This window comes from Phalacrocorax aristotelis, chromosome 8, assembly GCF_949628215.1.
Source record: "Phalacrocorax aristotelis chromosome 8, bGulAri2.1, whole genome shotgun sequence".
NCBI classification, from domain to species: Eukaryota; Metazoa; Chordata; class Aves; order Suliformes; family Phalacrocoracidae; genus Phalacrocorax; species Phalacrocorax aristotelis.
The window spans coordinates 38,395,788-38,415,753 of NC_134283.1; the positions used below are offsets into that span (position 1 = coordinate 38,395,788).

General features: G+C 43.8%; 1 protein-coding gene across 1 annotated transcript in view; it reads right to left on the bottom strand.

Annotated features, from left to right (window-relative positions):
- Positions 1-1,542: 1,542 nt before the first annotated feature.
- Positions 1,543-19,966, bottom strand: part of GALNT10 (polypeptide N-acetylgalactosaminyltransferase 10) — a 91,845-nt gene continuing 73,421 nt past the window's right edge. The window contains exons 6-12 of the mRNA XM_075102648.1: positions 18,992-19,175; positions 17,999-18,116; positions 9,223-9,330; positions 7,151-7,372; positions 6,292-6,408; positions 4,007-4,156; positions 1,543-3,237 (exon numbers count right to left, since the gene is read on the bottom strand). Coding sequence (XP_074958749.1) covers positions 3,070-3,237; positions 4,007-4,156; positions 6,292-6,408; positions 7,151-7,372; positions 9,223-9,330; positions 17,999-18,116; positions 18,992-19,175 — 1,067 coding nt within the window. The 3' untranslated portion in view covers positions 1,543-3,069. The remainder of the gene's footprint in view (positions 3,238-4,006; positions 4,157-6,291; positions 6,409-7,150; positions 7,373-9,222; positions 9,331-17,998; positions 18,117-18,991; positions 19,176-19,966) is intronic.

The following is a 19,966-nucleotide window of genomic DNA, read 5'->3' on the forward strand; positions in this document are numbered from 1 at the left end:
CAAAAGTAATTGGAATAATTAACCAGATTGCCCAGCAAAGGCTCACTTAAAGATGTAGATGATGAACTACAGCTATTTCTTAATCATTGGATGGTTGGCTATATTAAGTCTTCTCATTAGTCAGCAAAGCCTCTAGGGTATTGAAAAGTATAACTGATGTAAATAAATTAATAGCTCAAAGCCCAGCGAGCCAGTCAGAAGGGTACACAATTTGTGGGGCCCTTACCCAAACCTTCAGAAAACAGATCAGATCAACCATACCGAGAAGAACCCAGTAGGACCCCCCATGCTAAGGCTCCAGTTTCCGTGTACTGGTGGTTGGTTGTCAAACAGGAATTGCCTCAACAATTACCTAAACTCTTGGTGCATACTGCTAAGAGCTGTCCTTCCTTTCTCTCCAAATTAAGATCATTAAGTGGTAAAAGACCTGTTCGTTACTGCAGTTCTCTCTGAAGCAAGCGTCCAGCAAGCCAAGCAGCTAGGACTCTTTTCACAAGGTGAGCCCAAGTACAAAGCAAGCCATGCAATTTAGAAACAGAAGCTAATCCTCTCATTAGAAAACTAAGACACACAAAGTTGCAAGCTGCAAGCAGAATGACCTACAGTCCATTTATATCATTTGCTGATTGTGTCCCAATTATAAAAAACTAGCACTTGTTCATGGACAAACAGCTTCTTGTTCCACAGGTATTAAAACATTCATAAAGACATCTAGTCAGGCCATCTAGCGATCCACAGTCAGCGCTACTAGACTAATGAGAGCATTAATAACTTAAGGAAAGCAACAGCCAGACACAAAGCACTGGAAAGTGGCTCTGTCTCACACAGAAATGAGAAGGGATCCTAATGACAGACATACTGTAGTTGCTGAGAAGATACAATGTCAACTCTGTTTGACACTGGTCAGCAATAGTGCAGCAATAGTGCTGCAAAGATGTCACAAGGAAAGCCTAGAGCTCTTTTCCTTTCTTCACTCCCAAAATGTTAGATACCAACACATTTGCCAAGCCTGGTCCCAGCTGCAATGCAGTGCTCATGTTTCCCTTGCTTTGTGACTGCATGGGCCAGGTAAGTTGGCAGAACAGGTCAGACGTGGCCTCAGCTGTGAGGATGAGAGAGGTGGAAATGATTTTGAGCCTCATAGTCAGCACATCAGACCTGAGAGCTTGAGAGGCAGCTAGCTGTGCCCTAGTCTGCTCCCAGATGACAAACACAGCACTAAATGGCCTCAAAAATGCCTGAAACATGGGCAGTGATCCCACAAGTGGCAACATCAGAAAGGGCATCTTACTTCTGGAGCTCTGCAGAGTGAGCCAGCCTGCTTGTTTCTTGACACTAGGCAAAATCTCCTTGCCTTCACAGGAGAGAAAGGTGCCCCAGAGCAGAGCTTCCCTGCCCCTCCAAGGAGGGGAAGTCCATTAACCATGCTTATCAGGAGTCCCAGAGAGGTGCCCTGCTCCTACATGAGTGTTCCAGCCTTTCACTCTCAGAGCTGGCTGCACACTGCCTCCTCAGCTGGACAAACCGCAGAGCTGGGTAATTACTGGAAAGGGGCTAGTTTTATTGATTTATGCAGCATCTTTGCAAAAGGTTAACTGCACCGTCATTCACAGCTTTTACTAGAAAATACCACTGCTGCCTTCAGTATAAGACTAAGTGGGCTGAACTATTAAATCGGGTTTTGCAACAACTTAATTTTAAATCAGTGTGGGGTTTTTTTAAACACTTGCTTCAGATAGACTTGAAACCAATGGTCCTCCATTCATCCTTTAGTGTCAGTACTTCTTTCCAGCTCCTGGCATGAGAAAATTCTGGTTCAGTGTCTGGCAGATCCTGCAGCCAAATCAGAAGGGTAATACCTTGCACTGCTAACTGACCACACAAGGGCCAGCGTACTAGTGAAATTGGCCCATCAATCCCACATCTCTGCTTAAGCAAACAGATTTCCAGTCACAGTAAACTGTACAGTGGTGTGGATGTTGGGAAATGAGGAGGGATTAACAGCACATTCCCACAAGACTAGAACACTACTGACCACAGAACTCAGGACTGCAACAAACTACAGACTGAAGAAAATGAATAAAGACCAATGGCTAATCTCAGCCCTGACTTAATTATCCTGAATCAATCTGCTCACACCAGCTGTGAATTAAGTTAGCCTTCAAACCTCTAAAGGAAAAATGGAAGTTGCCTTCATGTAGTAGATTTAACTCTGATAAACCCTAGATGTGTCCATGCTAAAAAGGGTCTGAATAAGAGGCCAATTTGGAAACTGATACCCAAAGGCTCTTAGCAAAATTCTTCACCTGTAAGAACTGTGCTTACTTAAAAACCCTCTGCTAATCTTTCACCTTGAAGGTTCAACAGTGAGTGACAAACTGACTGCAAAGTGAATGGACCAGAAAGCCAGATTCCTCATCGTTAATAACTACAGCGATATTCCCAACACTTGGCTGCACTTCCACTAGACCTCATTCCTTTATCAGAGCTATGATTTGGAAAGTAATAATACTCAACTTGTTTGAAATATATTTTAGTTTAGGGCAAAAAAACATAATTTCATTTTACATTTTGATGGCCCTTTTTTTATGTCTATGACATTGGAGGATTAAATCTTTTGTTCAAGATTTTACTTAGATGGACTTTGGAAGATAAAGCACCTATGTGGGAATGCTTCAGCAGGTAGTATAGCAGCTACAAAAAGTCCTGGAGGGTCCCGGATATCAAAAGCATTTAACACCAGACCCAGGTGGGAAACCAGACAAAAAAAAAAAAAGCAAGGAAAAAAAAGCAATTTGAATCACATTCAGACTCCTCTAAAAACAGAGTTTCTGTTCAGTCTCAGCACAGAAGTGGCTCTGGCAAAGCCTTTAAAATTCCACCATCCCCAGAAGAGAAGGATGCAGCATCTTCACAATAAAGACTGGCCTGCTAGTTAACCTTCTCCTGAGATTCTCCCTTTTACCTTCATTAACTGTTTAAAAAAAAGTATTCTTAAAAAAATTTTTGTAACCCTCCCCAGTAAAAACTATAATTGTAAAATATATATATATATTTTTTCTCAGTCTTTTAAAGATCAAGATTTCTGTTAAATTTTTCCAAGACGGTTGAGTTTGTATGTTCAAATATCCACTGCTGTGTTGGAGATGAAGGATTGCAGCTATTCATAAAGATCTTTCGGTCACTCTCACTGCAGTCCATACAGCTGCTGCTTACCGGGTGGTAGAGGGTCTTGTCCTGGAGAAGAGAAATTTGACGTGAGGTTGCTAAGCAGAGAAGCAAAGCTGTTTTAAAACCAACAGAAAGAAGTCTTAAAAACCAGGGCAAGCTATTTTGTCACTTGGATGTATCTGAAGTTGTTCCACACTTAACCGTTTGGCAAGTGTCAGGGTCCGTTCCCATCCTTTGCAGCAGCATCCAGCCCAGCCCAGCCCTCACACCTGCACTGGGATGCTCTAAGGCGATGTCTGGAGCCATGCTCTCCAGCCTGCAGGCTCCCATCCTGCTGCAGCGACCTCGTGGCACTGCGCGTGCAGATTGCGAGGACTAGGACAAAGCATTTGGTCAAGAATTTTCTTACCTGTTGGCCACAAAAGCACTGCTTAATAGGAGGATGAGTAAATCCTTACCTACTTTTGGCATGATCTTCTACTATTCAGAACAAACCAATGAACACAGAACACCTCTCTGCAAACAGATTTTGCAAGGGTGTTGCATCAGCTCACTGCCAGCCATGGAGAGGACTGCAAGGAGAGCGTGTACTGCTTAGCAAGCCCCGGAGAAGCAGTCCTCACCATTTCTAGCCAGTCAAAACGGGCAGCCACCTCTTTCTGATCAAGGGTAATTAATGGCACAATGATAACAGATTGCCCGAAGATTCTCTTATCACTGATAGTTGAACAGAGGAATAAAACATGAGTGGTGACATTTTAAGGAAACTTAAGTGCCTACGCAATTTGATACCTTAAATGAGCACATGCATACGCGCGCACACACACACTCTCACTTTTCGGTATCTCCAGAGCTGGTTCCCCTTCATTCCATGACAGTCATAGAGGGTCACAGGGCTGCTGTGGGAAATGGCATCAAAACAAAACTTCTTGGTATGCTGAGGATCCCCGGGACGGATGTCTTCTCTCCAGCTAAACGTGAATACCTGCCGGGACAAACAGGACCCTCAGGATGGCTGGTGCTGGCCACAGTGCTTTCACCAGCAGAACGATGTTACCTTCTTTGCCCACAGGGTGGGGATGGCTTCAGGGAAAGGATGATATCTTCTAGAGAAAAACTACTTCCACCTCTGGGGATAGGGACTGCCGACTAGGGGAGTCTGTAACAGCTACCCTGCAGACTGCCACACAGCATGCTAAATGAGACTGTGCTGCTGCAAACAGGCATGCTAGTTAGCCTGGGTACTAATAGCAGCCTTGAATGTCTCTGCAGTGCAGACATACATCATGGATTAAGTGAGCAGCTGACCAATTAGAGCACTTCACAGCTAGCAAAAAAGGCAGAGCGCTACAGGATCGCTGAGTTAGAGCTGGCAGTAAATACCCAAGTCTGCACAGGCAGCCTGCAGTCACCTTGAGAGGAGCCTGTCCCACGCCTTCTGGGACAAGAGACCAGGAGGGCCACAGCTCCCTGCCCCACTCCACAGGAGTGTCAGAAGGGCAATCACTAGGGTAACGCTTCCTGCTGCTGTCTTCTAATGACCCTGCAATCATCCGTCAGCACTTTTGGGTGAAAGGAAAGGAGGGATACTACAGAAAAAGAGAAAGGGTTTTGGCTCTAGTAACGAGGCTCAACCTATCAATGCCTGGCAATGCTCTGGCCTTGATAAAAGTTGCTGGATGCCAGCACCTGTGGCCTGGAAATCCCTGAGCAACAGGGATTGGACCATAGGAGAAGGGTTGGTGGAAGTGCCACTATACACACGCTCTGTTCCTTGCACTGCCCCTCTGGCATTTGCTTTTGGCCACGGCTTGGGACAGTAGCATGGCCAAGCTGCATCTTCAGTCTGATGATCGTGGCTTGGCTTATTACATGTTTTAAGCATCGTAGGACTGAATCGCACAAAAGATAGACTTGTTTAAAGGAAGGCACTGCTGTCAAGCTTTTGCTTTCTGCTTTGACAAGGATAGCATCTCTGGCAAGGGTGCACGCGTCCTCTGTGACCAGCACTAGCCAAGAGGGTTCTGCAGGACTACTAGCTGGCACGCCTCTCCCTCAGTCCCCGAGGGGAAGGGCTGTTCTGGGGGCTCCTTTTGAGGCCACACAGAGGAATGGTCCTCACTTCAGAGATATCTCATGGGGCAGTAAGGAAGACTAGTAAGGAGCAGGGTGCTACTATTTGAAGCAGTGTGGCCAAAAATTTTTGCACAAAGAAGCTACTTTGTTTCTGCCTCTTTTAAACCTCTCTTGGGAGAGAAATTATCACAATCGTTTAGGCTCAATGCTACACAGAAGTTCAAAACACATTATTTTCCAAAACATAAGCCACCACTAATTGTTCAACATCCTCCTGACACAAGAGAAGCTTAGTTTTGGATGGTGCCCGCGTAAATTGGTTTTGTTTCTAGTTTTCATGCATCAAAATTGCTATGCAACAACCCTCTGTCTCCTACTACTGAAGCCATTCCCCTGAAGAGTTATGCATGGCTCTGTAATAGAGGCATTGTTTTCTTGATCTTTTCTCCGCTCAGCTGCTACAGTTTAGACAAACTAATATTTCCTTCCCTTCCGTTACAATAAAGCTGTTGTTTCTGGCACCTTATATGGTGAGAGGGTGAATCTATAGCCTGGCCAGTTTCATCTCTCTCCAGCAATGGTTGGGTGTTTATAATGCATTTGCCTCCTGTCAGAAGGATGATAGTAAGCGGTTATTGAATGCTCCTGCAGGCTCATTAATATGCATGATGCTCCTCTATCACTTCTTTCAGCACAACCTTTGAAGTTAATATTCACTTTGTAACATATTACAGCTGCCTTGTTACTGGTTTCTTTTATTATTTTGGCATATTGTTTTCTTGTGCTTTCTCTTGTTCACTCTGAGAACTTCAAAGGGAGGTAAAAGCGCTGCACAAAGTCCGCGAGGCTCCAGACACTGCCACAAGTACAAGCCACATCCTGCCACAAGCCCATCAAGCATAATTAGCATGAGCCTTGGGGTGCACAGCACCCTCTGTTCACCTGACAGTGCTGCAATGGCCTTCCTTCTCAAACACTTGTTCTTGTAACTTCTCCCTCCCCAAATTTATTTAGGGGCCAATGATTTATCAAAGGGACTGTTACCTGCACGTTGTTCCATGCTGCCTCTCCTCTGTCCTTCACACAGTTTTCCAGCCTTAGTGGGGAACCCAGGGCTCCGTGCTTAGTATCCACACACAGTCCAGTTCCTACGTTGCGTATCTGAAATAGTAAATTGGTCACTGAATCTCCTACTCTTACCAGGTGACAGGAAAGAAAGCTTAAATTGCCTCAAATAGTGGCAGTATTTGTACAAAGACAGTTTTAAGACTCCTCACTTAACTATGTATCCGAACTGCCAGATAATGACTGGAAGAAAGCACAGGAACTCAAAATGGGACCCATCGCCAGCTGTACAATCACCTCCAGGACACAGCAAGACTCATTAGCCACAGGACTGCAGAGCCCACTGTGTTGTTGTGGGGAACAATCCACGACTTCATTCCTGGGGCGATTCTTTTCCCACAACACAGCTGACTTCCAAAAACGGGTGGTTTTCCTGGCTTTCAGATGGGAAAGCTAAGGAGCAGAGTAGCTCAACAGAGTCAGTTGTGTAGACCTTTGGAAATACAAGATTCCTACTGTTGCTCAGCTGCTGCCTCTCCCTTGTCCTCCCTGTTGGCATGTTCTGCCTTCTACTAAATACCCAACGTGTAGTACAAGCCAAGTCTCTATTCTCTTTGTAGCTGTGCATGACAGAAACGGCTGCCTAACTGCCTTCTTTGATCAGGCCAGCCTAATGGTAGAGGAGTTCTAGTTTTTGAAACATATCAAGCAGGATCTTTAAACACCCGCTTGCCACCTTACCCACAGCAAGCCGGTACTGGAGCACACGGGTAAGGCAACTTTAAAAACACAAACTGCAGCCTGTTTGCCCACTGCAGGTTTCAGAGCACAAACTTGCCTCTCCCCAAGCAGCAGCTGGAGGCTCCACTGGTGGGTAAAACTTTGGCAAGTCCCATGCGACCTCGTTCATGAACCACTTGAAGCTCTTGCAGTTGAGGTTGTTGCGAAGTTCCTTCTGAGCTGCGACGTCCCCTGCAGAAAGATGCCGGTACTCTGGTCTACGCTGGTATATGTACTCTGCATATTCGTCCATCCACACCTCAGCCACCCGCTTCAGGTTCTGTGTGGGTAACAGGCACATGTGAAAATGAGAGGGGAATCCACCTGAGAACACTGCACAAACTACTGACATTAGCATTCAGAACAGCTCTTGTGGTTTTGCTCAGAAAGGATTTTCATTCACAGCCACTCGTTCTCTCCAGCTTCAGGATGAAGATATTTGTATTATTCTCTAGTTTCAAGGGACTTTAAGACAGATATTTTCCGCTGATGTCAAAACAGAATCCTGGCACTTGGCCATTATATCTACTTCCTTGTGGCTAAGAAAAACAACATTAATCAAAAGTCGTGTTTTTTTCCTGTAAAGAAGCAGTCAGAAAATGATGCTGGTAAATACCACTGGACATTCAAAGGTCCCTGACAAAAAGATGCTTTCTTAAATCCTTCTTATTGCATCTTTTATATCCATCTAGGAATGGGATTTGCAGTACTCCCTTCTGGAAAGCTTCAGAACACAATATTCTTTTTTACCACTATTTTTCCATTTTCTAGGGTAAAAAGCTGTTTAGGAGAAACTCTGAGATACTGCAGGAGTGTGCAACTTTCAGCTGACGACCCTTCAGAATAGAAGCAAAGGGTTTACTTGCTGGCAGCAGTATATTTCACGTATTGCTGTAAAACTTAATCCACTGTGTAATTCCAGGACAGCAATGAACACCACCCTCTCGAGACACCGCCCCACTGCCTGTTACAGTGCACTCAGGAGACCGTTGCACCTTGGACTGTTCTCTGGCAACATCAGGTACGTTCTTGGTGCCACACAGTAACATGCCACAGGCAATCATGACTTGGGTGGCCCAGCAGCACTGCCCACCCCGCATGAAGGTGGTCAGCCCATCAGTCGTCATTTATTACCAAAAATATGGGGATGTTAAGAATGAGCAGCGTGCTGACCCTGCCCCAAAGACCGTCTACACACAACAAGGGCAGGTGCGTGTCTCAAGGACTGTACAATCTTAGATGCCTAGAAAAAGCCTTTCCTACACCCGTCTGCCACCTCCTTCCAGCACTGTGGGAGTAAGAGCAAGAGTCAAATACTGAATCAAAAGAAATACAGCCCCTTCCTGAAGAGGTGGCACAGACAGGAGAGGACCCTATCGCTCTGACAGGTCATCTCTGGGCTGAGTTATAAATCCAGATCTATAACTAGGGTGATGCTATTAAACTGGGAAACATTTTAACCCTGTGCAAGCCATAAGACTGCAGCACAGCAGGGTACCTTTTTGTGTTTTTTAGTTTCGCAGCCTTCCTGCTCCTATGATTTTTTTCTCCCACCAGAGGGCAATACAATCCCTTCTCAATTTGGAAATTAACTGGAGAAAGCTAGTGCATGGTAGACAAAAGCTCTTTCCTCTTTGGGCTACACTAGATTAAGAAATAAGATGGCACAGAATGTTCCATTGTGGAAAATTACAGCTTGCCCATTCAGTGGTCTGTGATGCTTGAAGTTGAGAGGTCTTTCAATCACCAAAACACAATCACCATGCTGAAGCCTGCTGCTCTTGGAGAGCACAGCTATAAAGTGACTGAAGTATTATACAAATAAAGCCATATCTTGTTTTTATTGGTGATTCCATAGCCAGCGCCTGATCGCAAAGTCCCTTCCCAACACCTCGCAACAGCCGATGTTGGAGCATGGCAGCTGTCTGCACATGAGTCTGCAGCTCCCCTAGGCTCTCTTCCCATTGTGCTACACATCCACCACTGCAAAACTATTCAATTTGACCACTGTACAAGTACAATTTATGGACTACAAAGCCTATATTTGCCTCCCATTGCGGGGTGAGAGGAGACGAAGCATGGTCACATTTCAGTCAGACATCTGTCATGGGGAATGCCATTGCCACTTACTCTTGCCAGGCTGACTCCTGTTGGAACCTTGTATGGAACATATTTTCTGTAGATATGACCGACCCTAGAGCAAGGGATGTCCTCCATGCGACCCCCACACATCCATACCTGTGGAGCAGCAGAGATACAATTCACTTTTGGTTATACGGAGAAAAATGAAGGAAAAGAAAAAGAAAGACTTTGAAGTAATAAAAAACCTTAACCCAGATTTTTTATTTTAAAGTACACTCTCTCCCAAATACCCTCCCCTCCTTGACTAAGTCTCGAATCCTGTAACTACCCACTTCGAGCCATGCGGCAAGCCTTGATTTAGCACAACTGCTGCCAAGCTCAATGGCTGAACAGCTCACTTTTGCATTCTTTAGAGAAAAGAACAGAAAAAAAATCCAAGCACCGAGAGAGCACCACACAGCACACTTTAAATTGCTATATGTTATTACAGCAATAGTACCCACAAGAGTTAAACTGGACTGCCATATAAGACCTGGGTGTAGGCTGTATAATGTTGCTGTAAAAGGGAGGCCATCTCTGTAGTACAAGTCACGTGTTATGCAAAACACTCCAGGGAATTCATGAGCCTGTTCAACCACCAGAAAACAGAAGAAACAGCTACTTTTTCCCCGTGGTTATCACTGCTTTTATCTGGTTTCATTGCTGACATGCACTCCTTGCTTTTGCAGCCTTACAATTAAGTAGAAATCCCTTCCTGGTGAAAACATAATTAGGTTTAAAAAAGCCCTCAGAAAGTCACTGGGACAGACTGCTAGTTGAAGACCACCACCTTGGTGCTTGGTTAATGTCTAGATTAGGCCCAGAAGTTTCTTTCCTCATCTGGGAAGATTTCACTCTGTGCCAACACTCTGCAACAACTTTCTTTTATTCCTTATTTATAGCATGGATGTAATCATTTTGTCCCAGTGAAACCAAAGGAGATGTTTTCTGAACCAGCCAATCTACTTCATTAGGTTTAAGAAATATATCCATGTGTGCTTCCCAGAGATATCTAATCAATACTTAAAGAAAAAGTACCCTTCATTATGCAAAACAAATGACTTTCTGAATTCTTGAAGCACGATACCATCTTGTGCTTCATTTTGTCTCCATATCTTACATTAATGCCCTGAAGGCAGCAGTATTTAAGAAGGTCAGCTGGCGCTGCAAGCTGATGCAGTGTTCCTCATCTTTACATTCACTGTGGCTAATTTGAGCCACCGCAGTTCACTGTACAATGAGCTTAGTCAACAGCTTCACACATAGCAAGCAATTCCATTAATATTCTACAGTGACAATATTAAATACTTAGCTTGGAAGAGAAATATTTGGCCAAGGCTGCTGCATAATTATTAGCTCTGACACTAAAGTCCTCTGGAGTTTCAGCTCTGTCTACTGGCCCTAATAATTACAGTCATTTGCTGACTGCGTATAACTTAATGGAGGTTGGTTGCTCTCAGTTAGAGGAATATTTTTCACAGGCAACTTTTAAAGTTCAAGGTACTTAATTACACATCATTATGGTGAGAGAGACAAGACAAAATTTGACAAACACTCCTTCTACAGAATTCCATCCCTTTTGTCCCTGCTGTGTCTTGAGAGGCTGGTACAGAAGAGATGAAGATGGAAAAAAAGAAACCAGCACTCAGCTTCTCTGAAGTTTCTAGTAGAATTAGAAATGCTTCTTATTCTCTAGCTGCTGTGCTTTTTGCTGCGGAGGGCCACAGTGCAATTTCTCTGCTAGGAAATTAACAGGTAGACTGAGAAAACAAGAATTTTGGGATGTTTTGTGTTTCTATGACAGAAATGGTTTGTGCAAGGCTGTAAGAGCTGCAACAGATCTGGGAACTATAAAACTGCAGGAACAGCTGAAGAAGCCTAGAGCTCAGTTGCACAGACAGACACACTCCTCAACAACCCGTGTTCCTACCCTGTGCACTGCACCGTGCATCAACAAAAGCCCTGTCGGTTCACAAGCAGCCGCATTTTAGTGCAGCACAAGCCTGAATGAAAATACCAGCTTGTTCTTGATGCTTGCCCATAGGATGTCTTTACCTTACCTGCCCTTGATCCCTACGGAGAGGCTTTCAGTCAGGCCACCGTGAATATGCATCTCCTCTGAAAACACGACTTCCCAAAGTAAAGTGAGAAACAGACCCCTGCAGTCAATATGCAGCTGGAGAGGAGAGCACTCTCCTTGCACTGCAGGTCTTGTGAAGCAATAACACAGACAGCACTTATCTACTGAGTGGTACGCTGGAGAGGCAGGGGTATGGGAAGCTAGGCAGAACTGATGATATGTTGGGCCAAGAGCTCCAAAGCTGGTACAATACTCCAAGCAGAGAAGACAACAAAACATAAACATGTGTAATGATATGATAAGAAAAGCTACTTAACTGAGTTACTGAACAAGTAAAATCTAAGATCAGTTTTACATGCTCTTTTCCGAATCATGCCTTAAAATATTTACTCCCAAGTGATGCTGCAGTTACCAGTGCTGCGTGGAGGCAATAGAAAGCTTCCTAACTCCTGCTAGCAGAGCTCAGTGACCCTTTCAAGGTACTTTGCCAACTCAGTGCCTTTTTAACATTGTCTCATGCTGCAAGTGACAGTGTGGTGCTTGCAGTACAAATCTAATTTTAAAAGCATGCTTTCCATTCATTCATTGCTGCTTTGATTTATTTTATTAGTGAGTTTCTTTGTGTGGTGACAGAACTCATTACAACCTCCATAAAGACAATTACCAGTCCTTATCTATAAAACTGGAAGAAGGGGGAGAGGGGAAGAGCGTGACACGCATTGGTAAAACACAGCTAACAAAAGCATTAGGAAGCTAGAGTTAAAGGTCAGGGGAATCACATCCAAGGGTCCGTCAAGGAATTACTGCGAGTGAAGCAAACCCAAACTAGCTGCGTGCTAGCTGAGGGAGCATTTCCACTCAGTTAGCGATATTTGGTTGTTTTTAAACAAGGGTACAGTTCACAGGCATGACACACCAGAACTTGGCACTGCTAAAAATAGAGCGCTGTCAAACAGCTGAAACAGCACTGTTCTGTGGGGCAGCACCTTGTGCCTTCACGGTGACAATGACTGTCACTTACTGTGTTCTCCTTAGGCCAGGGGAGCCCATTTCTTGTTGTTATTGTTTTACAGAACAGTCAGATGGTGCCTCATCTCCCTGGCTGACACAACAGTAAACAGAGTCTGAACTCAATGCACTTAATTTCAATCAGCCATTTACTCGAACGCAGTAAGAACAAGAATTAAAGCTGGTCAGGCAGGCAGTGCTTTATACAATGATCTAATCAGATCTCATTAGGAGAGAACAGGAAATCTCTCTTCCTCCTCAGGCAGAATTTTACCAATCTACATTTTAAGCTAGGAATCTAGCAGTTGGCAGATCTGCTGGAATTAAGAGAAAACCTGGCTACAGTGAGGTCAATGGGCATACTGCAACAGATTTTTCCAAGGCCACAATCTCACCCTAATAATAAACCATACACAAGAGCAGTAAAACAACACCACCGGTGATATTACTTCCATCTTCTCAGTGACCTGGAGAGCTGTAACTCCATATTCATAAAGGGACTCAAGAGCCTTTGACTCAGCTAACGTGCTATGAAAGCACATGATAATATGCCACCGATTCTCTACATGGGAATGTTATGCTGATCCAATTCCCTTCCTGCTATTTCAGAAAACAGTGTCATGTAAGACAGCTGAACCTCTCCTCTCAATCACACCATACAATACTGCAGCTGGTGTGCGAACACAAATCATCTGGGTATACAAGGTTTATGGTTTCCAAAGACTGCACCATGATGAGCCAATGCTTCCCAAGAGAGGAAAAAACTACAAAGGAAGGAGTCAAGCCTTGAAAAAAAAGCTGCTTCTGCAAGCCACAACAGAAATAAAGACCATGGGATGGACCAATGGAGGGAAGCTGTCTGGTTGTCTGAGCACACACTGAAAGGTGGGAAGGAAAGGACATAGTGGGTAAGTCAAGGGGAATCTCAGCATAACAAGGTAGGTGAGAGGATGAAAACAAGGGCAACCAGTAATTCAGGAAAATCATAATCCTCTGTATTGTAAGCATCAGCTGCTGTTGCAGCTGGGACTTACTGCTACAGAAGATTAAGGTAGCTCAAAAGGCGCTGGGATCTATGTGTTTGCACAACGCCTTCTCTCACGCCACATACACCAGCACAGTCCCTCCTTACCATCAGGGGGCATTTTAGAGTAACGATAGCACTTCCCAATAATCATATTTCAGAGTGCAGGGGGGCCACTTTCCTGCTGCTGCTTGGTGGGATGCTACTCTGGAACTGGAACCAAGCACACAGGGTGAACAGGGGCAAAAATTCAAGTCAATGGTCTGAAACTGATCTCTGCATCACCACATAGGAAGGGAGAAAGAAGCCACCCTGTACTGCAGCTGAGAGCCTTAGAATTAAGCAGCATGTGCTGGCTTAAAAAAACCCCACCAAAAAAACACCCCAAAACCAAACCAACCAAACAAAAAAAAAACCCCAAAAAACACCACAGAAAAAAAGCAGCAGAATGCCTGGCCTGTTTCATTGTGGGCAAACACGAGCTGCTGGAAAGTGGTATGAGTATGTGCCTGGAATAAGCAGTGGAGGCTCACATTCAGCACTAACTTCAGTAACAGAACTAGAGATGGTGTCACAAGTGACCCCTTGGCAGCTGCACCCTGACTACGCACCTGCCAGGAGGCCAGTGGCAAAATGTGGATCAGAAATGTGCTGCTGACATGGGGCAAAGGACATGCATGCATTAGATATGCGAGCAGAAGCTATGGAGCACTTGGATTTGTTGGAAAACATGCAACTTGTTTTATGCTATGGAAGTAAGGAGAAGCAATCCCTGTTGGTGCTTTGGGAAAAGGATCTATGATCACCAGAATAAGTACAGTAGACGTTTCCTATTGCTGGAGCAAGGAGAGAAGACCATGAGTACTGTCCATCTCTTGTCTCCTCTTAATTGTTCTCTTCAGGGCACTGGCCATATGTCTTGTTTGTAAAGCCTTCATAAAATTCAAAGGCCTAAATTCTAAATTACAAGACAAGTATTTCTAAAACTGACATGATCTATCATCTAGCGAGGGACATTCCAGATTCTCATTCTTTGCTTTTGAAGTACTATGTAAAATTAAAGGACTGAGAACCACACCACTCAAATCCGAGGTACAAGGTACATCTATATTTATGCCTATACAAGTCAGAGACATCACCTTCCTCTTCTGTTTCCCCATACCCAAAAAATCAGAGACTATGTATTTACGGAAGAGAGGCGTGAGGCGTGAAGCAGTTTAGTAAGGATTACGTAAGCCAAACGGAACAGAAGCCACAAAAAAACCTGGAAAAGAGGCAACATGATTGCAAATAAAACTGACCATAGATAAATGCTTTACAAAGTAGCATTTGCATAAAGGAACAGTTTACACGCTCCAAATTAAATACATTAATCTCAAAGCAAATGAAGTGGTTATGTAGGCAGCAGAATGTAGGTATTGGGAATGCAGGAGCCGTCAGAAAATCAGAGCTATTAAGTTGTGTTTAGAAGAGGAAAGACACATTGTCACTTTGGGTAAAGTATTAAATTTTGAATACTTGAACTTTCAAGCATTGCAGAAAGATACAAAAGACTAGGAAAAACTATAAAGGAGAGGTACGGGAGTGACTCCCAAAAAGTAAAAAAAAGCCCTCAAGAAAGTCCACTGAGCAGAGAAACTAGGGGTGCAGAGTCAGGGGCAGCAGAAAGGAAAGGTAGTAAGTGCCACACAGGAAAAACAGCTGAGTATGCTTGTTTCCCTTCCTCCAAAATACAATAATGTACTCAAAGGCCAGCATCTGGTAATCCACTGAGATGGAGGAGAACGGTTCTTACACCATGCAGATCCGCAGAGCGGTTTGCCTGGAGCATTCTGCAAGCTGGGTTCATGAAAAAAAATGAGGCTCATTTGAACAGGTGCAATTCCTGCAACTAAAATTCAAGACTGCCATCTTCCTGTTGCATCGGATGATGACCTGAAACAGGAAGACCTGTAGAAGTACTGGGTTATAGAGCCTGAGCTATTCTGGATATACACCAGTCAAGAGAAGGAAGAAGCGTGTGTTTTCTGCTTGAATATGGAATAGATCGATCAACTCCTTCATTTCTAACCTAGAAATTCCTGTTTTAAGGGATTGAGAAGACCCAGAAAACCGTAAAACAGCAGTTAGGATTAGAAAGTTTGTTTCTAATTTAAAGTTCATCTAATGTCTTTTTTGTCCCCCCCAGCATGCTATGTTTTCTAGTGATGTTTGCTATACACATTTCATCCAAGGAGCAAGGCTTCTGTTAATGGAGTTTGATCCATCCTCCAGCTAAATGTTTTCTGAGGTGTTAAACACTGATGGTTTCTGTGTTGGCTTGCCTTCAGTCTCAGAGTTTCTTCTCAGAAGGAAGCAGAGCCAGCTGATGACAAAAACACATATAATCTCAAAACAGAAAGGCAAGAGGCTCCTAAATAAACTTGTTTATTTCCAGTCTTTCAGCAACAGAGCCCTGAACTTTAAAATAAAGGCAAGAAACTCTAAAGAACAGTCCATACGTGGCCAAAAAAGAATATGCTGGGGTGTGTGTGTGGGAAATCTACTCCTGGTGAGGCCTGAGAAGGCCAGATCTGATGCACCAGATCAAAGACCAGCAGCACAAAAGAGTACCCACACCCTCAACTCCCAGGCACAGGTACAGATACTTTGTTAAAGCCAGGCTGTAAATTTAGCACACCTAGAATCTGAATTTCCATCAGATAACAAATAATGTGAAAGCAGGTATCCCACGTTTAAACCCAGAGCTTTAAATTATTTGACAGTGCTCCTTTAACTAGAAAATCTCAGTCTAAGCTCGCCAGGAAATGTCATAGCTTCATAAATCCTATGAACAAACCTTCTATTCTTGCAATTCCAGCAGAATTATTAAATCTATCAGCCACAGATGAATGTATCAATTTATCTTAATTTCTGAAAATACACTGAACCTCTTTCAGTTAAAACTTCATTTTTCTGTTGCACAATGAAAGAAAAAAGGGGGTCTTTGCAGAGATTAATTAAAGCAAATTTATCCCTCCATAAATTACCATCTCTGGACTGAAATAAAACACAGCTTGTTTCAGAGAGGATAAGCAAACAGATGAATGAAGTAGTTTTATTTCCTGCAGATCAAGCAGGGTGACTGTCTGCTGTGGCATCAGAGACAAAGGGCTTGCCCAGCCACTGTCATCACTCCTGGAAACCAGCATTTTCAAAAAGGGCCAAGGAAAAGAGGCTGAATACTGCCACTGCCTCTCCTGCAGAGAAAGGCGTTGTTACACCATTTCATTACATGCAACACAAAGAATAAATGGCTTCAACCATAATGACATCTCCAAGGAGGGTGCCCCCCTGCCCCATCCTTCCTCCTACACCATAATGACATCTCCAAGGAGGGTGCCCCCCCGCCCCATCCTTCCTCCTACTGTTACGAAGGACAAGCGACCTCCAATTTGACTTTATTACTTAGGCTTCTTTGTGAGCAAACAATGGAAGGAAAGACATTGTCTTGAAAACAATGTCTTTCCTTGCACTGTTTGCTGTACAGTAGTACACGATCCGTATGTATGGTAATACGGCTTGCTGAATATGGTTTGATATGCCACTGAATTGCATAGCAGCATCAAGAATTAGGAATCTGTTTTGTGAGAGATCACCATGGCCTGTTTGTTGGGGAGACAGATGAGGAATTTTAGCTGCCAAAGCTAAATTGTGCCCTACGTTAGCATTGCCACCATCTTCTAGCTTCGTGCTGAGGCCAGCGAGCTTAGTTCAGTGGCATTCAGACACCTATGATATTATATAGTCAACCTCCAAAAGACAAACCACACAGCGGCCCAAACAGAGTTTAACACAGAAATCTTTACTTGATTCACTCCAGGCTATGGGAAGAATTCCCACCGCTGAAGACAGGAATAGCCACCTGCCTTCAGCAGCGTGGGACATTCCAGTGGGTTTCCTAGAACGGATTTCAGGGTGCCGTATTCCAAGATAACACAGGCACCAGTGGTCTTCATGGGTCATAGTGACTTGCTACTATTACTACGTGTTTCTGGTTGGCTGACTGACTCTTATTTTAAAGCCCTCAACCGAACAGCTTGGTCAATCAGTAAGTAACAGAACTGTCCGCAAGCCAGGCAGATAATGATCTGAAGTCATTGCCAGCAACACCATTATTATTCCAATTGTTGAGGATTTCTTACAGGGTAATTAATAGTCTCAGTTCCTTGCAGCCAGGAGTCAGATGGATTGACTATATACAGTAAGTTACTCTCATCTCTGGGAACTCAAGCTCAGGTCTGAGGTACTCAACTGGGCAAACATTGAGCTGCCTGAATTCTCCTTCCCTCAAGAAGGAAAGTCCTTCATCTTCTTGCCAGGGTGAGTACTAAGAAGCCTAACAGTCAGAGTGAGCTCCATGCAAGCTGACTTACCCTTGTTGGGAAGAGCGCATGCATCTGAAGCTGTGACCACAGAATGGGGGACTCCCCAGCTAATCATACTCCAAAACTGACCCTCACAAATGACTGGGCACATCATCGCTGTTTCTTCTGTGTACTATCTTACTACTCCCAGCTCTTTCACCTTTAGTTACACGCAAAAGCAAGGACAAGATATATCATTCACGTTCTGTGCCTCAGAACAATTCTTACTTTTCAAAACAAAAGTAATTTCCAGAGAACATAGCTCACCTTAAAGGATATTTCATACTGCTCTCCTCCCCATATCTCCAGACCTGCATCATAGCCTCCCAGCTCCCAGAACCACTTTCTATCGACTGCAAACAGTCCTCCAGCCATTACAGGAGACCTTACGGAAAAAACAGACTCCATATTACAAACACATTCAAAGACACAGATCTCTAGGTAAACATTTAAAAAACAAAGCTAGAGTTGACAAATATTCTTTTCACCACCAGGGTTCCGGGTGCCTCTGCAGCCCTGTCGGGGCATCAGACAGTTGTTTTTGCATTGTCTACTAATTTCCCACTTGCAAATGAGGAGGACCAGACTAGGCTCCCTTCAGAACCAGTCAAGGCCTCTCTCCCAAACAGGCAAAGGAGTTCACGTAACCCCTCCCTGAGGGACCCATATGCTGCACATGTGGTGCTCTGCCTCAGTATTACGATCAAGTCATTGAGCTTGACCTCAAGAGTATTTTGTTGGGCTTTTTTGGAACACTGCAGAAGTATAAAGGACAGCAGAACTGTCTCAATGTTGGCAAGCACAGCGGCAGCAGGACATAACTTGATCACAGATTTACTTCTGCAATGCATTGCAATCATCAAAATTGCTGTAATTATTCTGCTAGGTTTTCTTCTTCCCCCACCTGGGAATGACATATAAACTGCCATTTGTTTGTTGTTTTTGGCAGAGCATTAGGGATACTAAGTTATGTTTGAAAGATCTCAGTAATAAATGACCACATTAAATGTTACACATTACAGTTTTAAATGAAATGTTAACTTCAGCAGGAACTAAGGTGGCAAAAATAGCAATGAAAAGGAGAGTGTTCACAGCTACTATACAATGCATTTCTTTTAAACCAACAAAGCGAACAGCTGCCAAAAAGCAAGCAGCTTAACACCAGCTTCTGACTTCTACTACACTGAGGTGTCAACCAACCCTGTAACAGAGTGTTAATTTTGTTAGCCAGTTCTTAGCACCTGCATTTCAGTAACTTACTCAAAAGGATCACTGGGATCGGGTTTCTGTAACTCAGGAGGAATAGGGATCCTCTTGTAATACATCTCCCAGTCAAATGCACCTCGCATTGCGTCTCCAGCCTGAGTCTCATATCCAAAGTGGTCATGATCAATAACATCAATCATAGGGCAAACGATAGTCTTGCGGTTTCGGGCAATGCGATCTGAAGATTGGAGAAACATGTCAGAAAACCTGTACCAGTTGGGTTCCTTTGACCATGAAATTACAGAAAAGAGCACCAAAATATGAAGTAGTCCAAGAACAACACAGCTTTCTTCCTTTTCATTTTCTTTTGGGCAGATGCTCCTATTTATATCAATTTATCTAGTATTGCTGCAGTAATTGAGATATTCAGGCTAGAACTATTGAGATAAAAACACCAGGCACTCATGCTACAGTGGCCATCGCCCAGAAGCAGAAGAGAAGGACACAGCCACACTACCACAGACACCTAAACCGCCAGGCTAAACCCAGACAATCTTGTAGTTAGTGAACAGTCCTCATTTTAACAAGCGACCAGGATGTGAACCCTTTCTGCGGTGATTCAAAGCCAGGGTAATAACCCATTGTACCACCTAGCTCTAATTGCTATGCCAGAACCTGGCAGGAAGCGTTTCAGACTAATGGCATAACTACTCTCAGCAGGCTCAAGAAACGCAAGCGTACCTCCTCCCCATAACCTTTTCTTCCAACCAAATAGTACAATACAGGATTAATTCCTGCATAAACATCTGGAACTTCTTAAATACTTTATTACTGAGACGGTCTCTTGTTGGAAGTTAACTTTCAGAGGAGAGGCGACAAATGATGTTTCAGCTTCCAAGTCCTTTCTGTGTTTTAAAATTAAAGCATGCTCTACATGTTCTCATTTAAATGGCATTTGAGCTAATTCTGTCCTCCCTCCCTGGGGCTCATGAAGCTGCAAATGTTTTATGCTATTGCCAGATACAAACC